At 45.2% G+C, this 21530-nt stretch overlaps 1 protein-coding gene across 1 annotated transcript; it reads right to left on the bottom strand.

The window, feature by feature from the left end:
- Positions 1-177: 177 nt before the first annotated feature.
- On the bottom strand, positions 178-21524 carry LOC310650526 (SWI/SNF complex subunit SMARCC1-like). The gene is made up of 13 exons (XM_083380087.1): positions 21243-21524; positions 19876-19957; positions 17721-17813; positions 15253-15322; positions 12624-12693; positions 10059-10134; positions 9562-9687; positions 8218-8342; positions 6885-7009; positions 6113-6172; positions 3634-3671; positions 2267-2388; positions 178-1051 (listed from the first exon to the last, which is right to left on the bottom strand). The coding sequence occupies exons 1-13, from the start codon at positions 21365-21367 to the stop codon at positions 976-978; spliced, it is 1188 nt and encodes a 395-aa protein (XP_083236213.1). The 5' UTR covers positions 21368-21524; the 3' UTR covers positions 178-975.
- Between the last annotated feature and the right edge of the window lie 6 nt (positions 21525-21530).

Genomic DNA, 21530 nt, shown 5'->3' with positions numbered 1-21530 from the left:
GAAGGGAGGAGAAAGAGGGGAGGGAGGAGGAGGAGGAGGAGGGAGGAGGAGGAGGAGGAGGAAGGACTGTGGGGTCCCTTGGTGCTCTCTGAGCTGGGTGGTTTCCTTGCAGACGTCTCACGACCCAACTAGGGAACATCATCAGTGCTAGAAGGGAGGAGGAAGAAGACTGTAGGACCCTTGGGGCTATCCGAGCTGGGTGGTTTTCCTTGCAGACGTCTCGTGACCCAAGTAGGAACGTCATCAGGGAAGGAAGGAAGGAAGGAAGGAAGGAAGGAAGGAAGGAAGGAAGGAAGGAAGGAAGGAAGGAGAGGATTGTGGGGTTCCTGGTGCTTTCTGAGCTGGGGGGTTTCCCTGCAGACGTTTTGTGACCCAACTAGGGAACGTCATCAGGGCTAGAAGGAAGGAAGGAAAGAAGGAAAGAAGGAAGGAAGGAAGGAAAGAAGGAAGGAAGGACTCTGAGCTGGCTGGTTTCCTTGCAGACGTCTCAGGACCCAACTAGGGAACGTCATCAGGGCTAGAAGGAAGGAAGGAAAGAAGGAAGGAAGGAAGGAAGGAAGGAAGGAAGGAAGGAAGGAAGGAAGGAAGGAAGGAAAGAAGGAAGGAAGGACTCTGAGCTGGCTGGTTTCCTTGCAGACGTCTCAGGACCCAACTAGGGAACGTCATCAGGGCTAGAAGGGAGGAGGAGGAGGAGGAAGAAGAAGAGGAGGAAGGACTGTGGGGTCCTTGTTGCTCTCTGAGCTGGGTGGTTTTCCTGGCGGATGTTTCCTGACCCCAAGCAGGCAACGTCATCAGGGCTAGAAGCGTTACACCCCCAACCCCTCCTCCTCCTCGCCCTGATGTCGTTCCCTAGTCGGGTCAGGAAACGTCTGCAGGGGAAGCACCCAGCTGAGCGGGTCCCGAGCAGCCCCACCCGGAGAGAAACAGACCCCGCCCCCTCCATCCCTGCCTCAGTTTCCCCGTTCGGACTTGGACTTACATTTCCGGCGTCTTGGATTTGTTCTTCCCATTGAAGAACTCAGGGAGAGCCCGGCGTTCGATGACGTGGATGCTGGGAGGGAGGGAGGGAAGGAAATTGAGGAAGAAGAGAAAGAATGGAAGACGAAGAGGAAGAGAAAGAAAGGAGGAAGAGGATGAAAAAGGGAGAGGAAGAAGAGAAAGAAGAGGAGGAAGGGGAAGAAAAAGCGGAAGAGGAAGAGGAAAAAGAGGAAGAAAAAGGAAGAAGAAGAAGAAAAGGGAAAAAAGGAAGAGGAAGAGGAAGAAGAAAAAGAAGAGGAAGGAAAAGGAAGAACAAGAAAAAGGAAGAAAGGAAGAGGAAGAAGGGGAAGAGGAAGAGGTAAAAGAAGAGGAAGAAAAAGAAAGAGGAAGAAAGGAAGAGGAAGAGAAAGAAGGGGAAGAGGAAAAAGGAAGAGGAAGAACAAGAAAAAGGAAGAAAGAAAGAGGAAGAGGAAGAAGGGGAAGAGGAAAAAGAAGAAAAAGGAAGAGGAAGAACAAGAAAAAGAAAGGAAGAGGAAGAGGAAGAAGGGGAAGAGGAAGAGGAAAAAGAAGAGGAAGAAAAAGAAAGGAAGAAAGGGGAAGAGGAAAAAGAAGAGGAAAAAGGAAGAACAAGAAAAGGGAAAAAAGGAAGAGAAAGAAGAAACAGAGGAAGGAAAAGGAAGAAGAAAAAGGAAGAGGAAGAAGGGGAAGAGGTAAAAGAACAGGAAGAAAAAGAGGAAGAACAAGAAAAAGAAAGGAAGAGGAAGAAGGGGAAGAGGAAAAAGGAAGAGGAAGAACAAGAAAAAGGAAGAAAGGAAGGAGAAAAGGAAGAGGTAGAAGGGGAAGAGGAAAAAGAAGAAAAAGGAAGAGGAAGAACAAGAAAAAGGAAGAAAGGAAGAGGAAGAAGGGGAAGAGGAAGAGGAAGAAGGGGAAGAGGAAAAAGAAGAAGAAAAAGGAAGAGGAAGAAGAAGTAAAAAAGAAGAAAGGAAGAGAAAGGAGGAGGAGGGAGAAAAAAGGAAGAGGAAGAAGAAAAAGGAGGAAGAGGAGGAAAAAAAGAGGAAGAATTATTATTATTCTGACCCAACTGGGGAACGTCGTCAGTGCTAGGAGGGAGGAGGAGGGACTGGGGAGGGGTCCCCGGTGCTCTCCGAGCCAGGTGGTTTTCCTTGCGGACGTCTCCGGACCCAGCGGGGTAACGTCATCAGGGTGAGGGGGTGGAGTGGGTTAGGGGATTTTTTGTTTTTTGTTTGGCTTCCGCTCTCCCCCCGCCGCCCCCCCGGACGGCGCTTACCAGTTGTAATCAAACCAGGAGGCGTAGCTGGGGATGATGATGTGGTTGGTCTGCTCCGTGACGTTGTCTTCTCCGGGGTCGAGGCAGCGTCCTTGCTCCCCTTTGTTGGGGTCTTCGTCTTCCTGCCGGGAAGAGAGGAGAGGAGACACAAAAGGTGCGCGGCGTGGCGGCGAGGTGGGGCGAAACGTCTCGCGCTGGGTGTGTGTGAAAAAGGGACGGGCGATCTCGGGGAGGGGACTCGTTTGCAACCGGTTGGGGTGGGTGTGGGTGGGTGTGGGTTTCTCCTGGGCCGCGACCGGACACGTCTCCCGGAGGAGCAAGCCTCAGGCGGGAAGGAGCGAGCCCGAACGTAGTAGAGGAGGTGATGGGACGTGCTCAAGGTCTGCCGGGATTGGTTACTAGCGAGATTGGTTGGGGTGGGGCGGGAGGAGAAGAGAAGACCGGTTGCTTCGGATTGAAGCCGGGGGTCCTGGGTGCCCCTCTGAGCTGGGGGTGGTTTGAATCTTGTCAGTACTAGCAGCAAAAATAACAATAGTAATATGTAATAATAGCAATAACAGTAGCAATAATAGTAGTAACAATACTAGTAATATTAACAATAACAGCAATAATAGTAATTAGTAATAGTAATAATAGCAGTAGTAGTAACAATAATACTGATTAGTAATAAGTTATAATAGTAATAGTAATAGTAGCAACAATGCTAATAATTAGTAATAGTAGTAATATCAATAATTAGTAATAACATAAATATCACTAATAGTAATAGTAGTAACAGTAGTAATCAGTAGTAATATGAACAATAGCAACAGTAGTAATAGTAATTAGTAATAGTAGGAATAGTAGTAACAACACCAAACAAGCTATAAATGTAATGAAATAGTAGTATCAATGCTAATAATTAGTAATAATAGTAATAACAATAGTAATAACAGTAACAGTAGTAATAACTAAAATATTAATAGTAATAACAATAGTAATAACAATAATAGTAATAACAGTAATAGTAGTAATAACAATACTAATTAGTAATAGCAATAGCAACAATTACAATAGTAATAAGTAATAGCAATAGTAGTAATAGTAATAGTAATTAGTAATAATAGTAATAACATTAGCAATAGTAACGCTAATAATTAGTAATACTAGTAATAACAATAGTAATCACTAATAGTAATTAGTAATAGTAGTAATAATTAGCAACAATAGTAACAGTAGTAGTAACAGTAGTAACGATAGTATTATTAGTAGTAATAATACAGTTGGAAGCGACCTCGGAGGTCATCTAGTCCCACCCCCTTCTCAAGCAGCCTTACAGAATGACAACAGTTTACATCCATTTTCTAAAAGAAAAGGGTTTACGGTACCTTCCCTCCGCTCGTCAGCGTGTCCTCGTCTTGTTCGTCTGCAAGGCAAGAACACAAGGGGGCGCGTTTTGTGTCAGTCGCACAACCTCAACAGCCGCACACACCGCAGCGTTGGCACGCCCCGCTGTCCTCCCTCGAGAGCTAGGGAGACCCCCCTACCCCCACCCCGTTTTCCGCTGCTAAAGCCAGACCCCGGTGAAGTCGATTCGGCCCCGTTTGACGGGTTTATTTAAGCGAATTGCGACGGGTGTTAAAGCGAGTCACCGGGCCCACCGACTTAGGAGAAAGTCCGCGGGAAAGATTGGAAAAAGATTTCGGCATCCATGAAATCAAACAAGAGGTTTTAATGTACCGATATTTGCCGGAGGGGGCGTGGAGGAGAATTGGAACATAGAAACATACGTGTTGGGATTGTGATAGCGCACCAAAGACACGGCAACGGGGTGTGGAGGGAAATCAGAGAACGTTTGAATAATAATAATAATAATAATAATAAGAAGAAGAAGAAGAAGAAGAAGAAGAAGAAGGAGGAGGAGGAGGAGGAGGAGGAGGAGGAGGAGGAGGAGGAGGAGGAGGAGGAGGAGGAGGAGGAGAAGGAGAAGGAGAAGGAGAAGAAGTAGTAGTAGTAGTTGGAAGGGACCTTGGAGGTTATTTAGTCCAACCCCCTGCTCAGGCAGGAAACCCTACACCATTACAGACAAATGGCTGGCTAATAATTTAGAGAGATGTGTCACCCAGGATTGCATTACTGTTACTGCTGGAAAAACTAATCGAAATAAGGTTTTATATAATAATAACGATAGCGATAATTATAATGACTGTGCGATGATCAATAATGATAATGATAATAAAAAAATGAAGCCGAAAAGGGAACCAATTGTAAATTTGATAACGGCAGCTAGATTAGCGAATGACGGAGACGGAATTGGGTTATTCCAAAAAAGGAATAGCTTCCCCTCGTTGGCTTGGCCGGTTGTAAAATTGGGGGTAGGGGGGTGGGTTTAAGCAGGAACCCCAGGGAGGCTGCGACCATCGTAAAGACGAGTCGGTTGTCAAGCATCTGAATGCTGCAACGGTGGTCGGGGTGAAAAATAAATCTGCGCCGTTGTTAAATTCCCACGGTTGCTAAATGAACCCGTCATAAGTCGAGGACTCCTTGGAGCCAGGATAGGACTGTCTGCACGGGCAGAAGTCGCTGAGGGTGAGTTACAAACGTCCTCGCTTAGCGGCTGTTCAGTGTTACAACGTCCCCAAGAAGAGGGATGATCGGATTTCCTTAACAACTGCCATAAAGCGGTCCATGTGACTCACCCATTTGATGGGCCATCATGAGTGACCTGTTTTACGACCATCGCGAGGTTTAACCCGGATGGGCAGCCTCAGTTACAATCGTACGTCAGAGATTGCCTCCATTCGATTTGGGTTCAATCGCGTTAAGTGCCTCGTTTTGTGACCTCGCTTGCCCCAGTTGTTAAGTGAATCCCTGCCGTTGTTAAATGAGTCACCGGGTTGTAAAGCGAGTCTCCCCCCCCCCAAATTGACTTGTCTGGTCGGAAGGTCGCAAAAGGGGGATCAGGCGACCGCAGGACACTGCGACTGTCGTAAATAGGAGCCAGTTGCCAAGCAGCTGAATTTGAATCACGTGAGCATGGGGGTGCTGCGGTGGTCGCCAATTATGATAAACGGTTGTAAATCATGTTTTTAGGACCATTGTTAATTGAGGACTGCCTGTATTTTGAGGGGACGGTCAGAAGAGAGAGCCCTGGAGCTAGAATAGGATTGGCTGAATGGGTAAAAGCCACTCTGGGTAATTCTTGCTTTACGACTGTCCTCACTTAGCGTCAGTTCAAAGTTATCATATCCCTGAGAAAAGGGATGATCGGATTTCCTTAACCACCACCACAAACATGGCTGCAAAACCAGACTGGTCCACAGGACTCGCCCACCCCGAATGACCTGTTTTACGACCGTCACCACTTACAACCCAGACGGACAGGCTGAGTTACAATCGTAGCTCTCTTGCATTACGACCAGCGTGGAACCCCAACCCCAATTTTTGTGGCGCTAAGCAAGACATTGGTGAAGTGACTCTGGCCCCATTAGACGACCTTTCTCGCCACAATCGCTAAGCGAATCGCTGCCGTTCTTAAATGAAGCCACGCGGTTGTTAAATGAACCCGCTTGCCCCCTTGACATTGCTTGTCGGAAGGTCATGAAAGGGGTCACCACAATCGTCGTAAATATGAACCAGTTGCCCAGTGTCTTAAGTTGGATCACCTCACCTGCAACGGTCATTAAGCGTGAAAAACTCTCATTTTACTGACTTTTGTACCTTGTATTTTAATTTTGCTCTGACTAAAAGAAAATAAAGGGGGCCTCGGTCACTTTCTTTGGTGCCGTCGTCCTAACTTCGGACGGCCGCTAAACAAAACGGTCATCATTCGAGGACCAAATAGTCAAGAAAGAAATCTGCTCTCACCAAGATCTGCTACGGTGCCGCCTTTCACCGGCGTGTTTTCGCTGTCCTTCTTCGGATTGACTGCAAAAAAAAAAAAAAAAGATTAAATCTTTCATTTTTATTCGACCGATCGATATTAGTTTTGATTTTTTTTAAAAAAAATTCATTTTTAATTTGAATTATATTTCCATTTTTGGTAAAATCAAAATCTGCCCCCTTCCAGTTAGACGGACCTGAACAGCAGAGTTACTCTCCGAGAGTTCAGCCCTGCGTAAATGTCGAAAAAGCGAGTCCACATATGGAGGCCATAATGTCTGTTCGTGTTCGGTCCCGCTTTTACGACCGTTCCTTGCCACAGTTGTGAAACGAATCGCTGCAGTTGTTACATGAGTCACACGGTTGTTCTTACATTAATCAAACCGTTGTTAAACGAATCGGGCTTGCCCCGTTGATTTTTCTCACTAGATGGGGATTATGGGATCCTGGGACGCTGCCACCGTCGTAAATATGAGTCAGTTGCCAGGCATCTGAATTTTGATCATGTGACCCCAGGACGCTGTGACCGTCGTAAATACGAGTCGGTTGCCGAGCGTCTGGATTTCGATCCCGTCACCCCCAAAGTTCTGAAGTTTGCAAGGCAAATTCTGGACCGATGGGCGGCCGTAAAGTCGAGGACTGGCCTGCATTGAGAACCCTCGGATAACGGTCTCGAAGGAAGGAAGGAAGGAAGGAAGGAAGGACGGTGGACAAAAGACAGGAGGTTGGTGTGGCGCTTGCGCAGATGGCGACTCACCGTTTTTGGGGAGGGCCACCTCCTCCATGTTGGGCACCGGGGTGGGGTCCTCCATGTCCTTGGTCAGGTCCTCTTGTTCGTCCTCGTCCTTTTGACCACGTCGCTTCCCGTAGAGGCTGGCTTGTCTGGGGGGGGATGGGAGGAGAAAAGGGAGAAGATGGCCGACGTCTACTAGCCTGCGGAGGTTCTCCACCGCCACAGTGTTACGATGGGTGGACTTCAAGTCCCAGCGTTCCCTGAGAAGGGAACTGATGTCTTTCTCTCCATCCGTTCATCGATCTATCCATCCACAGATCCCTCCCTCCATCTCTTTCTCAACCACAGGAGCTTGAAAGATGGGTGGTCTTTGAGTCCCAGGATTCCTCACCAGCATGTTGAGACACGCTGGTCTATGTCTTTCTCTCCATCCATCCATCCTTCCATCCATCCAGGAATTTCTCCACGTTGACCACTTGAAGATGGGTGGACGTTAACTGCCAGAGTTCCCCACTAGCATGTTAAGATGTTGTGGTCTATCTCCATATCTCCATCCATCCATTTCTCCCAGAGTTCCCCACCAGCATGTTAAGGTCTATCTCTTTCCATCCCTCCATGAATTTCTCCACCTTGACCACTTGAAGATGGGTGGACTTCAACTGCCAGAGTTCCCCACCATGTTAAGAAGTTGTGGTCTCTTTCCATCCATCCATCCATCCATCCATCCATCCATCCCTTCATGAATTTCTCCACGTTGACCACTTGAAGATGGGTGGACTTCAACTCCTAGAGTTCCCCACCAGCATGTTAAGAAGTTGTGGTCTATCTCTTTCCATCTATCCATCCATGAATTTCTCCACGGTGACCACTTGAAGATGGGTGGATGTCAACTCCCAGAGTTCCCCACCAGCATGTTAAGGTCTATCTCTTTCTTTCCATCCATCCATCCATCCATTTCTCCACGTTGACCACTTGAAGATGGGTGGACGTCAACTGCCAGAGTTCCCCACCAGCATGTTAAGAAGTTGTGGTCCATCTCTTTCTTCCATGCATCCATCCATCCATCCATCCATCCATCCATCCATCCATGAATTTCTCCATGTTGACCACTTGAAGATGGGTGGACTTCAACTCCTAGAGTTCCCCACCAGCATGTTAAGAAGTTGTGGTTTATCTCTTTCCATCCATCCATCCATTCATGAATTTCTCCACGTGGACCACTTGAAGATGAACTGCCAGAGTTCCCCACGTTAAGAAGTTGTGGTCTATCTCTTTCCATCAATCAATCAATCAATCAATCCATCCATCCATCCATCCATCCATCCATCCATCCATCCATCCATCCATCCAGACCTACCCTTTCTTGCCCACTTTCTTCCTGGATTCCACAGGGGTGGGAGGTGGTGGGGGCGAAGGAGAAGCTTTCCTCTTCCGGGCGCTGCCAGCGGCTTTCCGATCTCGTCGCTCGGGGCTACGGACCGGCTGTTGACAAGAGAGATGATGGTCAACAAGCGTTCCCCCTTCACCAGCACCCATCGTCCTCGGCTCATCCAGCTGCCACTTCGAACCTTCAACGCCCTAACGTGTGATCTGAAGGACCCGCTTTTCCCAGTTACATCCACCAGCAGGGAGGGAGGGAGGGGAGATGTTATGGGTCTCCTCTCTTAAGGAGATCCATCTGGCGGGACCCAGAAGGTCCTCCTTGTTGTTTGAAGGACCTTTTTTTCTCAATTATATCCATCCAATCCATTAGAGCAGGGAGGAAGGAGATGTTATGGGTCTCCTCTGGCAGGACCCAGGAGAAGGACCTTCTCCGTGGTGGCTCCCTCAATCTTGTTTGAAGGACCTCTTCTCTCAGTTACACCCATCCGACCCACCAGAGTAGGGAGGGAGATGTTATGGGTTGTCCTCTCTTAAGGAGGTCCATCTGATGGGACCCAGGAGAAGGACCTTCTCCACGGTGGTTCCCATCTTGTTGTTAGAAGGACCTCTTTTCTCAATTGCATCCCTCCAAACCAGCAGAACAGGAAGGCAGGAGATGTTATGGGTCTATTCTCTTAAGGAGGTCCACCTGATGGGACCCAGAAGGTCCTCCTTGTTGTTTGAAGGACCTCTTTTTCTCAGATACATCCATCTGACCCACCAGAGCAGGGAAGGAGGGGAGATGTTATGGGTCTCCTCTCAAGGAGGTCCATCTGGTGGGATCCAAAAGAAGGACCTTCTCAGCTGTGGCCTCCTCTTTGTTGTTTGAAGGACCTCTTCTCTCAGTTACATCCATCTGAGCCACCAGAGCAGACAGGGAGGAGACGTTATAAGCCTCCTCTCTTGACCCTCGTTGAAGGACCTCTTAATTACATCCATCGGACCCCATAGCCTTCCTCCTCCTCTTGTCCCCAACCCTCCCCCTCCCTTCTAGCACTGATGATGTCTCCTAGTTGAGTCACGAAACATCTGGAAGGAAGCCACCCAGCTCAAGAGCGTCCAGGACCCCACAGTCCTTTTTCTTCTTCCTCCTCCTCCTCCTCCTCCCCTCTTCATTCACGGAAATCTTTACCAAGAGTTACCTTCCTCAAACGCTTCCCGTAAAGATCCGTTATGTCGCGACGCAACTGAAAGTGGATTTGACGCGCCGTTTACGGGGAGGGGGTAAACTCAAAAATGGGTCCCACACGAGAAACAACAACAACCACCAAAGGCTGACCTCTTCGTTTCTCAAGTAAACCCGCTGCCGAAAGCTGACCGGCTTCTTGCTCTCGTCCACCTCGTAATCTTCCTCATTCATCCATTCGTTGAAGACGTCCATGTCCAGGACCCATCGGGCGTGGACCTAGCCGAGGGATGAGAAAAGCTGGCATTCATTTCCGTGGCTCAAAATTGGCCGCGTTAAGCAGGGGGAACTCGCGAGCGTGTGTGTGTGGGGGGGGGGGGGAAATCGGCGCCGATTTAGGGACTAAAAAATAGAATAAAAATAAAATTTTAAAAAAAACAGAACGGAACGGAACAGAAAATAAGTCGATCCGTCGCTTTGGCTACGTCGCAGGAACGTTGACAAAAAACGGGAACTCTGCCCTGTTTTGGGGACTTTCCGGGCCACCGCCGTTAAGGGAATCCCCCGGCGGCTGTTCAACTGGCAAGAAGGAAGTATCCAAAGAGCCGGGGAGTGCGCGGCCGACACCGTGCAAAAGCAGAAGATCGTACCTTCCAAGGCTTTTCGGGAAACGGAGGGTCTTCGATCTCGGCGTCGACGTCGCTCGCCTGAACCCAGGTGTCGTAGCTGTACGGTGAAGAAGAAGAAGAAAAAAGAGGCGGGCTCGGGTAGGACAAAGATCAACAGACATTGGAAGCAAAATATCTCTCTCTTTAACCTATCTATTTACCTACCTACCTATCACTCCATCTTATCCCTCTATCATCTATCTCAATCTATTCCAATCTATTTCTATCTGTACCTACCTCTATCAACATCCCTCCATCATCTATCTCAATCTACTTCTACCTATATATTTATCTATCTGTATCAATATCTATCCATCTTATCCCTCTATCCTCTCAATCTCTATCTCAATCTATTTATTTATCTACCTCTATCAATATCTATCCATCTATCATCTATCTCAATCTATATATTTCTTTCTATATATTTATCTATCTGTATCTGCCTCTATCAATATCTATCCATCTGATCCCTGTTATCTCTCAATCTATTTCTATCTGCTTATCTACTTCTATCAATATCTATCCCTCCATCATTTCAATCTATCTCTATCTCAATCTATTTCTATCTATATATTTATCTACCTCTACCAATATCTCTCCATCTATCATCTATCTCAATCTATATATTTCTATCTATCTGTATCTACCTCTATCAATATCTATCCATCTGATCCCTCTATCATCTCTCAATCTATATCTCAATCTATCTCTATCTCAATCTATTTCTATCTATATATTTATCTACCTCTATCAATAATCAATCTATCTATATCTCTATCTATCTATCTATCTATCTATCTATCTATCCCTCCATCTCACTCTCTCTCATCTATCTCAATCTATCTCGCTCCTGACCTTCGCTCCTTCCACCGTGACCTAAAAACTTACTTATTTGAACAAGCCGGCCTGGTCTGATGGGTGTGGGGTATTTTAATATTAATTTTATTAATTTTTATTGTAATTGGGCTACATTATTTAATTCTTAACTTTTGTACATTGTATTTTTATTGTGTTTATTGCCCTGTACATCGCCCTGAGTCCTTCGGGAGAAGGGCGGTATAGAAATTAAATTATTATTATTATTATTCCAAGTTTATCATCATCTATCCATCTCTCTATCAACCTATCATCTATCTATTTATCCCTCTGGCCCCTTTTTCTCTATCTCAATCTATAACTATATCTATCTATATCTATCTATACAGCTATATATCTCCTATCTATCTATCTATCTATCTATCTATCTATCTATCTATCTATCTATCTATCCCTCCATCTATCTCTCTATCATCTATCTATCTAAATCTATTTGTATCTATATATTTATCTATCTGGTATATACCTCTATCAATATGTCTCTCTATCCATCTATTCCAAGTTTATCATCATCTATCCATCTCTCTATCAACCTATCATCTATCCATTTATCCTTCTGGCCCCTTTTTCTCCATCTCAATCTATAACTATATCTATCTATACAGCTACATATCTCTATCTATCTATCTATCTATCTATCTATCTATCTATCTATCTATCTATCTATCTATCTATCCCTCCATCTATCTCTCTGTCATCTATCTCTATCTAAATCTATATCTATCTATATATTTATCTATCTGGTATATACCTCTATCAATATCTCTCTCTATCCACCTATTCCAAGTTTATCATCATCTATCCATCTCTCTATCAACCTATCATCTATCCATTTATCCCTCTGGCCCCTTTTTCTCCATCTCAATCTATAACTATATCAATCTATATCTATCTATCTATCTATCTATCTATCTATCTATCTATCTATCTATCTATCTATCTCAATATCTATTACCTATCTCTATGATATACGTCTATCATCTATGTATCTATCTAGGTATCTATGTATTAATCCATCCACCCATCCATCCATCCCTACCTATAACTACAGAACTTACTTTCTTTCTCTCTCTCTGTCTCTCTACCTACCTACCTACCAAATAAATTGAGAAACAAATAAATTCTAAATTAATTAAACCAATACACTATGTGATTAATTTGCAACTAAATGGCAGGAGAAGGTCTCGTGGTCCATGAAGTCCGCCCTCTGAGCTTCGTTTTCCCTTTCATTATTATTTGTTAAGTTACTGGGAATCGCCAACTTACAATCACTGCGCGGCGTGCAAAATTCCTGTTGCCGGGTGAGCTTTGACCCCGCTCGACGACCCTTCTTGCCGCCGTCGTTAAGCGAATCGCGGCAGGGGTTAAGTTAGTCGCGCACGGCCGTTAAGCGAATGCGGCTTCCCCCCCCCACAGACTCTGCTCGTCGGAAGGTCGCCAAACCAAGGACTCTGCCGACCGTCACAAAGGCGAGTCAGCTGCCACAGCGGGCTGCCTTTCGATCGCGTGACCCACGGGGGAGGCGGCGACGGTGCTTAAGGGTGAAAAACGGCCCTCGGTGCCTTTTCTTCGTTTCCAGCGCCGTGGCAACTTTGAACGGTCACTTAAACAAGCCGTCGTCGAGGACTACGCGTGTTCGAACCTCTCGATGGGACAGCCATGCTGATTTACCTGTCTGGATAGTAACCCCAATGCACCAGGACTTGCTTGTCTTTCCTCATGACTGGCCTCAGCCACTCGTCTGCCAGGAAAAGAGAGAGGGGAAAAAAACCAGAATATCGGACTCAGCCAATTGATTTATTCCGCACGGGACCGAATCCAGTAGCATTCATGTGTAACATTCACAAAACCAACTTAGGAACATAGATTGGTGTGTGTGTGTTTGTGTATATGTATATATATATGTGTGTATATATATATATGTGTGTGTGTATATATATATATGTGTGTGTGTGTATATATATATATATATATATGTAGATCTAGAGTCTCGGGTTTACGAAAACAAATATATATATATGGAGAGAGAGAGAGGGGTCTTTTCCTGTGTAGGATTGAGGGTGTCTTAGCAACGTTTCGACGAGGTCCCACTCGTCATCTTCAGGCTGGTGTCTTCCGTTTCGTGCTTGTGCGAGTGAAAACACACCTGTGTGTGTGTGTGTGTATAGATATGTGCGTGTAGATATATGTGTAGATATAGATATGTAGATACAGGAATGTATGTATATATACGTAGAGATATCTATATCTATAGATTATAGATTATATATATAGATGTTCACGTGTGTGTATATAGATATGTGTGTACATGTGTGTGTGTGTGTGTGTGTGTATAGATAAATATGTATGTGTTTGTGTATATATGTGTGTATAGATATATCTGTATAGATGTGTGCAGTGCTTTTTTTGTAAAAGAAAAAGGTGCCGGAACTCACACATGTCATACAACCTGCCTTGCCTCCCCTACAAGGTTCCATCCAAAAAAGGTGCCGGAACTCCGTTCTGAGCGTTCTATGAGAAAAAAAGCCCTGGATGTGTGTATGTATATATGTGTGTGTGTGTTTATGTGTATATATGTGTGTGTATATATACACATGTGTGTATGTGTATATACGTGTGTGTATATAGATATGTTTGCGTATATTATATATGTGTGTATGTGTGTGTGTGTGTATATAAATCCGGTGCACCCACAGAGAGCATTCTCTGTGGGTGCACCGGATTTATGGAACCATCTTCCGGTAGAGCTCCGGATGGCGCCCGATCTCCACTCCTTCCGGCGCGATCTTAAAACCCATCTTTTTAAACAAGCGGGCCTGGCCTGATGGGACGGGGTGGGATTTTATTACTATTTCAATTTTAAATCTGTATTATTTATGGGCATTGTTTAATTATGTTTTAATAATTTTAATTTTTGTATCCTATTTTTATGTATTGCCCTGTTCACCGCCCTGAGTCTCTTGAGAGAAGGGCGGTATATAAATTAAATAAATATAAATAAATATATATATATATATATATATATATATATATATATATATATATATATATATATATATATATATATATATATATATATATATATATATATATATATATATATATATATATGTGGATCCTTGGTTTTTCGGGTTTTTCCCCGCGTAGAACTAAAGGTGTAGGCGCAACGTTTCGACGAAATCCCATCCGTCATCATCAGGCTAGTGGTTTCTGCTTCCTTCTTCTGGGAGAAGTATGTGGCTGTTTGTTTTTCTTTTTTAAACTGCTATATATATGTAGATAGGTATGTGTATAGATATATATAGATATGTGTGTGTATATATATATATGTGTGTGTAGATTTTATTTATTTTATTTTATTTTAATTCCATTTATATCCCGCCCTTCTCCGAAGACTCAGGGCGGCTTACAAGCTTAGATGAGTGTATATATATGTATGTATGTATGTTATAGATGATACAGATGGATGGATGGATGTGTGTGTGTGTATATATATATATATATATATATATATATATATATATATATATATATATGTTTAAGTATTTGTCAAGGCTTTATCTCAGATAAAGGGTATGACTAACTGATGAGAACATAAAGAGTTCGAAATGATCATCTTAGCCTCCCAAATTCTTTATTAGCAATTTGAATAATTTGCATATATATATATATATGTGTATATATATATATATATATATATATATATATATATATATATATATATACACATACACACACACACAGACAGACATATGTACGTGTGTATGCGTGTGTATATATATATATGTGTATTTATTTATTTATTCATTCATTCATTCATTCATTTATTCTGTTTATATACCGCCCTACTCCCAAAGGACTCAGGGCGGTTTACAAGGCAAAATTTAAAAACAACGCAATATAAAATTAAAATAAAATTAAATTATAGACATGTATGTGTATATGTGTGTATAGATATATATACAAATATACATGTAGATATGTAGATCTTTGGTCATTCGGGTTTTTCCCCACGTATAATTGAAGGTGTAAGAGCAACGTTTCGAATGACCCGAATGACCAAACCCGAATGACCAAAGATCTACGTACAAACACCCGCGAAAACCTCAGAAAACACATAGATATGTATATAGAGAGATATGTATATATATGTAGAGATATCTCTATCTATCTATAGATACAGAGATATAGATAGATATAGATAGATATAGACATAGATATATACATATACATTTTAAGGCAAACTTCTCTGATATGTTAAATGCTAGCCGAAACGAAAATTAAGACAGGCAGGTCTAACCTTCATCCAGTGAGGTAGGAACAGGGTACACGTGATGGGTGGCTTTCGACTTCTCGTCTGTGACGGACCCCTAGGTGGGGAGGGGGGGGTTAGGGTTAAAAAAAAAAAGCACAAGAGAGGAATAGCCTGAGGAACACCGCAAAACAGTCTGCATTCGTCACGGGGATCGTGGGACAATCGCGGCGGCCCACCGGATGGAGGGGGGGGGTACTGGGATTCAGGATGGCAAACTGGGAGGAGAAAAAAATGGGACCCACGGGAGAGGCAGCTGACCCGGAGGGGGAAACAGGCGGAGGGGTAACGTTGATGCCATTTTAAATACTCAAAAATTAAAGTGTGTGTGTGTGTTTGTGTATAAAACTATATATATCTGTATCTATCTCTATCTATCTCGATCTTTGTCTATATCTATATATCTATACACCCATCTATATCTACCTATCTATATATCTCTGTTCTATCTCTATAACTATCTCTATCTTTATCTATGTAAATAATTCAAATTGCTAATAAAGAATTCTTTTCTTTTTTTAGGGAGCCTCCCCAAAAAAAATTATTTATTGGCAATTTGAATAATTTACACAAATAATCGAGCTGTCGTAAGTTGCGACTATATCCTGGGGATAGACTTGAGTTAGGCCAAACAGGAAAGAAAGAGTTAATCAGCAAGGCATATTCAAATGACTTGACAAAGATTTAACACATCTTTACCTATATCTATACACCTATCTATAAATCTATTCTATCTCTGTATCTATATTTCTATATCTATACACCTATATACCTATCTCTGTTCTACTCTATCTCTTTAACTATATCTATATTTTTCTTTTATATATCTATACACCTATCTATATCTACCTATCTATAGATCTCTATAGATCTCTATAGATCTCTATCTACCTATCTATAGATCTCTATAGATCTCTATAGATCTCTATCTATAGATCTCTATAGATCTCTAAAAAGTATGTTTTTCTATATCTATACATCTCTAGACCTCTCTATTCTATCTCTCCTTAACTGTATCTATATTTTTCTATATCTATATATCTATACACCTATCTCTCTATGCTACTCTATAACTATATCTATATTTTTATAGTGGGTTAGGACGCTGAGCTTGTCGATCAGAAGGTCGGCAGTTTGGCGGGTCGAATCCCGAGTGCCGCGTAACAGAGCGAGCACGTCACGCGTCCCAGCTTCTGCCAACCTAGCAGTTCGAAAGCACGTAAAAAAGGCAAGTAGAAAAACAGGGACCGCGACGGTGGGAAGGTAACAGCGTTCCATGCGCCTTTGGCGTCCGGTCATGCCGGCCACATGACCACGGAGACGTCCTCGGACAAGCGCCGGCTCTTCGGCTTTGAAACGGAGACGAGAAAGAGGGAGAGAGAGAAAGAGGGAGAGAGTGAGAGGGGGGAGGGAGACAGGGAGAAAGAGAAAGAGAGAAAGAGGGAGGGAGAGAAAGGGGAAAAAAAGAGAAAGTGAGTGAGAGAGAAAGAGGGGGAGAGAGTGAGAGAGGGGGAGGGAGGAAGAGAGGGAGGAAGGGAGACAGGGAGAAAGAGAAAGAGAGAGAGAAAGAGGGAGGGAGACAAAGGGGGGAAAAGAGAAAGTGAGTGAGAAAGAGGGGGAGAGAGTGAGAGCGAGAGAGGGAGGGAGAGGGAGAAAGAGCGAGGGAGGGAGAGGGACAGAGAGAGAGAGAGAGGGAGAAAGAGGAAGAGAGAGATGGAGAGAGAGAAAGGGAGGGAGGGAGAGGCAGAAAGAGGGAGAGAGGGGAAAAGAGAAAGAGTGAGCGTGAGGGGGAGAGAGGGGGAGAGCAAGAGGGGGAGGTGGAGAGAGAGGGAGAAAGAGAAAGGGAGAGACAGAGGGAGAGCGCAAGAGAGGAAGAAAGAGAGAGAGGGGAAAGAGAGAGAGGGAGAAAGAGAAAGGGGGAGATGGAGAGAGAGAAAGGGAGGGAGGGAGAGGGAGAAAGAGGGAGAGAGGGGAAAAGAGAGGGAGCGTGAGGGGGAGAGCAAGAGGGGGAGAGAGATGGAGAGAGATGAGGGAGGAGGGAGAGAGAAAGGGAGGGAGGGAGAGAGAGAGAGGGGGGGAGAGTGAGAGAGAGAGAAAGAGGGAAAGACAGGGAGAAAGAGTAAGGGAGGGAGAAAGAAAGAGAGGGAGAGAGAGAGAGAAAGAGAGCAGGAGGGATAGGGAGGCAGAGGGAGAAAGAGGGAGAGAGAGAAAGGGAGAGAGGGAGAAAGAGAGGGGAAAAGAGAAAGAGTGAGCGTGAGAAAGAGGGGGAGAGAGGGGGAGAAAGAGAGAGGGAGAAAGAGAGAGAGGGAGACAGAGGGAGAGCGCAAGAGAGGAAGAAAGAGAGAAAGAGAGGGGAAAGAGAGAGAGGGAGAAAGAGAAAGGGAGGGAGAGAGAGAGAAATAAAATCCGTCGCCATCACTAGAGCGCTAAACCGGCATTGTTCCCAGCCCAGTTACCTGGTGGCGTTTGACAATCTCTTTGAGCTTGTTAGCCAGTTTCAGCTCGATCTCCGGAATGAGGTAGATGATTGGTCGGCTCAGACAGTTATTCTGTAAAGGTGGGGAAGCGGGAAGACAAAACAAAAAAAAAAAAAAAAAACAACGAGAAAAGAAAAAAGAAGAATGGACGAATTTACAAAAAAAAAAAAAAAAAGGAAGCCAGCCAGGTCAACGGGTGGCGACGGCCGGTCAAAAATCGGCGGGGTTGCCCAACCAACCAACCAAGCAAGCAAGCATGGGCCGCGCCCAGATTGGTAATCCGACTTTAATGGCAGCTTCGGGCCGGAGAGGGGGGGAGGGCAAGAGGAGGGGGCTACCACTGACCCCCACCCCCACCCCCTTTGCGTCGACATCTGGAAACGAACGTCGCCCTAAGCGAGGCGGTCAGTTAAAAAAAAAAACATGTGTAAAATAAAATAAAATAAAATAAAATAAAATAAAATAAAAGTGAGCCAGACTGTGAGGTCTTAGCGGTTCAAGCTAGAAAGCGGGCGACGGAGAGTTCTAGCGCTGCCTTAGGGAGGAAAGCCGGCTGGGTGACTTCGGGCCAATGACCAGGAGACGGGGAGTTCTAGCACTGCCTTAGGGAGGAGAGCCGGCTGGGTGACTTTGGGCCAATGACCAGGAGACGGGGAGTTCTAGCACTGCCTTAGGGAGGAAAGCCGGCTGGGTGACTGGGCCAATGACCAGGAGACAGGGAATTCTAGCAGTGCCCTAGGGGGGAAACCCGGCTAGGTGACTTTGGGCCAATGACCAGGAGACAGGGAATTCTAGTACTGCCCTAGGGAGGAGAGCCGGCTAGGTGACTTTGGGCCAATGACCAGGAGACGGGGAGTTCTAGCACTGCCTTAGGGAGGAAAGCCGGCTGGGTGACTGGGCCAATGACCAGGAGACAGGGAATTCTAGTACTGCCCTAGGGAGGAAAACCGGCTGGGTGACTTTGGGCCAATGACCAGGTGACAGGGAATTCTAGTACTGCCCTAGGGGGGAAACCAGGCTAGGTGACTTTGGGCCAATGACCAGGAGACAGGGAATTCTAGTACTGCCCTAGGGGGGAAACCCGGCTAGGTGATTTTGGGCCAATGACCAGGAGACAGGGAATTCTAGTACTGCCCTAGGGGGGAAACCAGGCTAGGTGACTTTGGGCCAATGACCAGGAGACAGGGAATTCTAGTACTGCCCTAGGGGGGAAACCCGGCTAGGTGACTTTGGGCCAATGACCAGGAGACAGGGAATTCTAGTACTGCCCTAGGGAGGAAAACCGGCTGGGTGACTTTGGGCCAATGACCAGGAGACAGGGAATTCTAGTACTGCCCTAGGGGGGAAACCAGGCTAGGTGACTTTGGGCCAATGACCAGGAGACAGGGAATTCTAGTACTGCCCTAGGGGGGAAACCCGGCTAGGTGACTTTAGGGCAATGACCAGGAGACAGGGAGTTCTAGTACTGCCCTAGGGGGGGAAAGCCGGCTAGGTGACTTTGGGCCAATCACCAGGAGATGGAGAGTTCTAGTCCCGCCTTAGGAATGCAACCTGGCGGGTGACTTTGGGCCAATCACCAGGCGATGGTAAATTACAATACCGCCTTAGGGATGAAAGCTGGCTGGGTGGCTTTGGGCCAAATACCTGGAGACGGTGAGTTCTAGTCCCGCTTTAGCCCAGAAAGGCAGCTGGGTATTATCTTACAGAATAAGATTATTCTATTGTTGAAGAACGATTCGCTTGATTTAGGTTTTATAGCGCCGTGAGCAATAAATACGCAGCCGAACGGTTGGACGCGGATCAAAGAGAGAAGCAAGCTGGAATTCAGGAGAAACTTCCTGACAGCGAGGACAATTCACCGGTGGAACTGCTTGCCACCAGAAGTTGTGGGGGCTGCACCCCTGGAGGCTTTTCGAGAAGAGATCGGACGGTCGCTTGTCTGAAACGGGATAGGGTCTCCTGTCTGAGCAGGGGGCTGGTCTAGAAGACCTCCAAGGTCCCTCCCAATTCTATTCTATTCTAAACAAAACGGAGACAGGGACTTGGACTTTTCCCCTCGCTCAGGTCTTTTAGAAGGACCCCCAGAAAGCCATTTCCGCATCCCATAATCCCAAAATAAAATTATTCGCCTCGCCTGCACTAATGTCTTCTCAATGTTCATGAACATTTCGACGTTGCGGTCCATCCGCGACGGGTTTTGCAAGTCGAATCTCCGCCTGCGAAAAACACGGGAGGAAGGAAGGAAGGAAGGATATTTGGATATTTCTTACGCTTCGGGATGAAAAATCAATGACAGTGCAGGCGGTCCTCGACTTACGACCATTAACGGACCCCCCAATTTCTGTCATTAAGTGAAATGGTTCAGGGAGCTTTGCTCCACTTGACGACCGTTCTAGCCACACTTGTGAATCGCTGAGGGGGTTAACCTAGGAAGCCGGTTGTTAAGGGAATCTGGCTTGCCTCGTCAGAAGGTTGTAAAATAGGGGATCACGTAACCCCAGGACACTGCAACCGTCATAAGTATGAATCGGTTGCCAAGCGATTGGATTTTGATCACGCAACCATGAGGAGGCTGCAACGGTCGTTAAGTGTGGAAAACGGTCCTGAGTCCTTTTTAAAACGGTCCTCAGTCACATTTTTACCACAGTCGTAAATCACATTGAAAAACGGTCGTAAGTCACATTTTAAAAACGGTCAAAAGATTTTAAAAATGGTGATATGTCACATTTTAAAAATGGCCGTTAAGTCGCATTTTTACAACAGTCGTGAATCACATTTTTAAAATGGAAATAAGTCACATTTTTAAAATGGTGGTAAGTCACATTTTCAAAAGTCATGTCACATTTTCCAAACGGTCAGAAGTCACATTTTTAAAAAGTTGTAAATCACATTTTAAAAATGGCCGTATGTCACATTGTAAAAGTGTTGTCACAGTTTAAAAACAGTGATGAATCACCTTTTTAATACGATCGGAAGTCACATTTTTAAAATGGTCATTACTTTTTTTCAGTGCCGCCATAACATTGAACGGCCACTAAACAAACTGTGGTAACTTGAGGACTACCTCGATTATCATTAAAGGATGACAATAAATTATTGTCATCTTGTAGGTAGTCCTCAAATTATCACCACAGCGGGGAGCAGAATTTCTGACGCTAAGAAAGGCCGTTGGTTAAGCAAGCCTTGTCTGATTTTAGAACTTTTTTTCTTTTGGCTCCGGTTTTGTTAAGCAATCGCTGTCGTCAAGTGAACCGCATGGGTCATTAAGCCAATCTGGCTTGCGCCACTGACGTGTTGGGAAACTCACAAAATGTTATTCACGAGACCCCGGGACCGTCGTAAACACGAGTCAGTCGTCAAGCGTCCGAATTTCGATCGTAAGGAGGAAGATTGGTTGCAAGTCCCTTTTTCCTCCCCCCCCTCGCTGGAACTGTCAACGGTCACTAAATGGACCGTCGTAAGTCGAGGACCTCCGATAGGGGGGGAAAAAAACCCACTCACCATCCTTGTTCATTCTTGTACTTGTAAGCTGCCCCGAGGATGTAACACAAAGTCCCTCCGGCTTTGAAGTCCAGGAAGCACTTGGCCTTAAAGAAAACAACACAACAAAAAGACGAGAGAGACATTTGCAAACACGCAACGCAGCAAACTCCAGCTGCATCCGTCTCGCAACGCAGCCGCAACGGCAAAGGATTGAACCAACGGAGGGAAGATTTGGGGGGGGAGCAAATCTGCCGATGCTGCCAAGAGATTTTAGGGAAGTCCGTTTACCGGCTTGTTTGGTGTGCC

Source organism: Vipera ursinii, assembly GCF_947247035.1.
Source record: "Vipera ursinii genome assembly, contig: scaffold_399, whole genome shotgun sequence".
In the NCBI taxonomy this organism is placed as follows: Eukaryota; Metazoa; Chordata; class Lepidosauria; order Squamata; family Viperidae; genus Vipera; species Vipera ursinii.
This window is presented reverse-complemented; position numbering and strand designations above follow the sequence as displayed.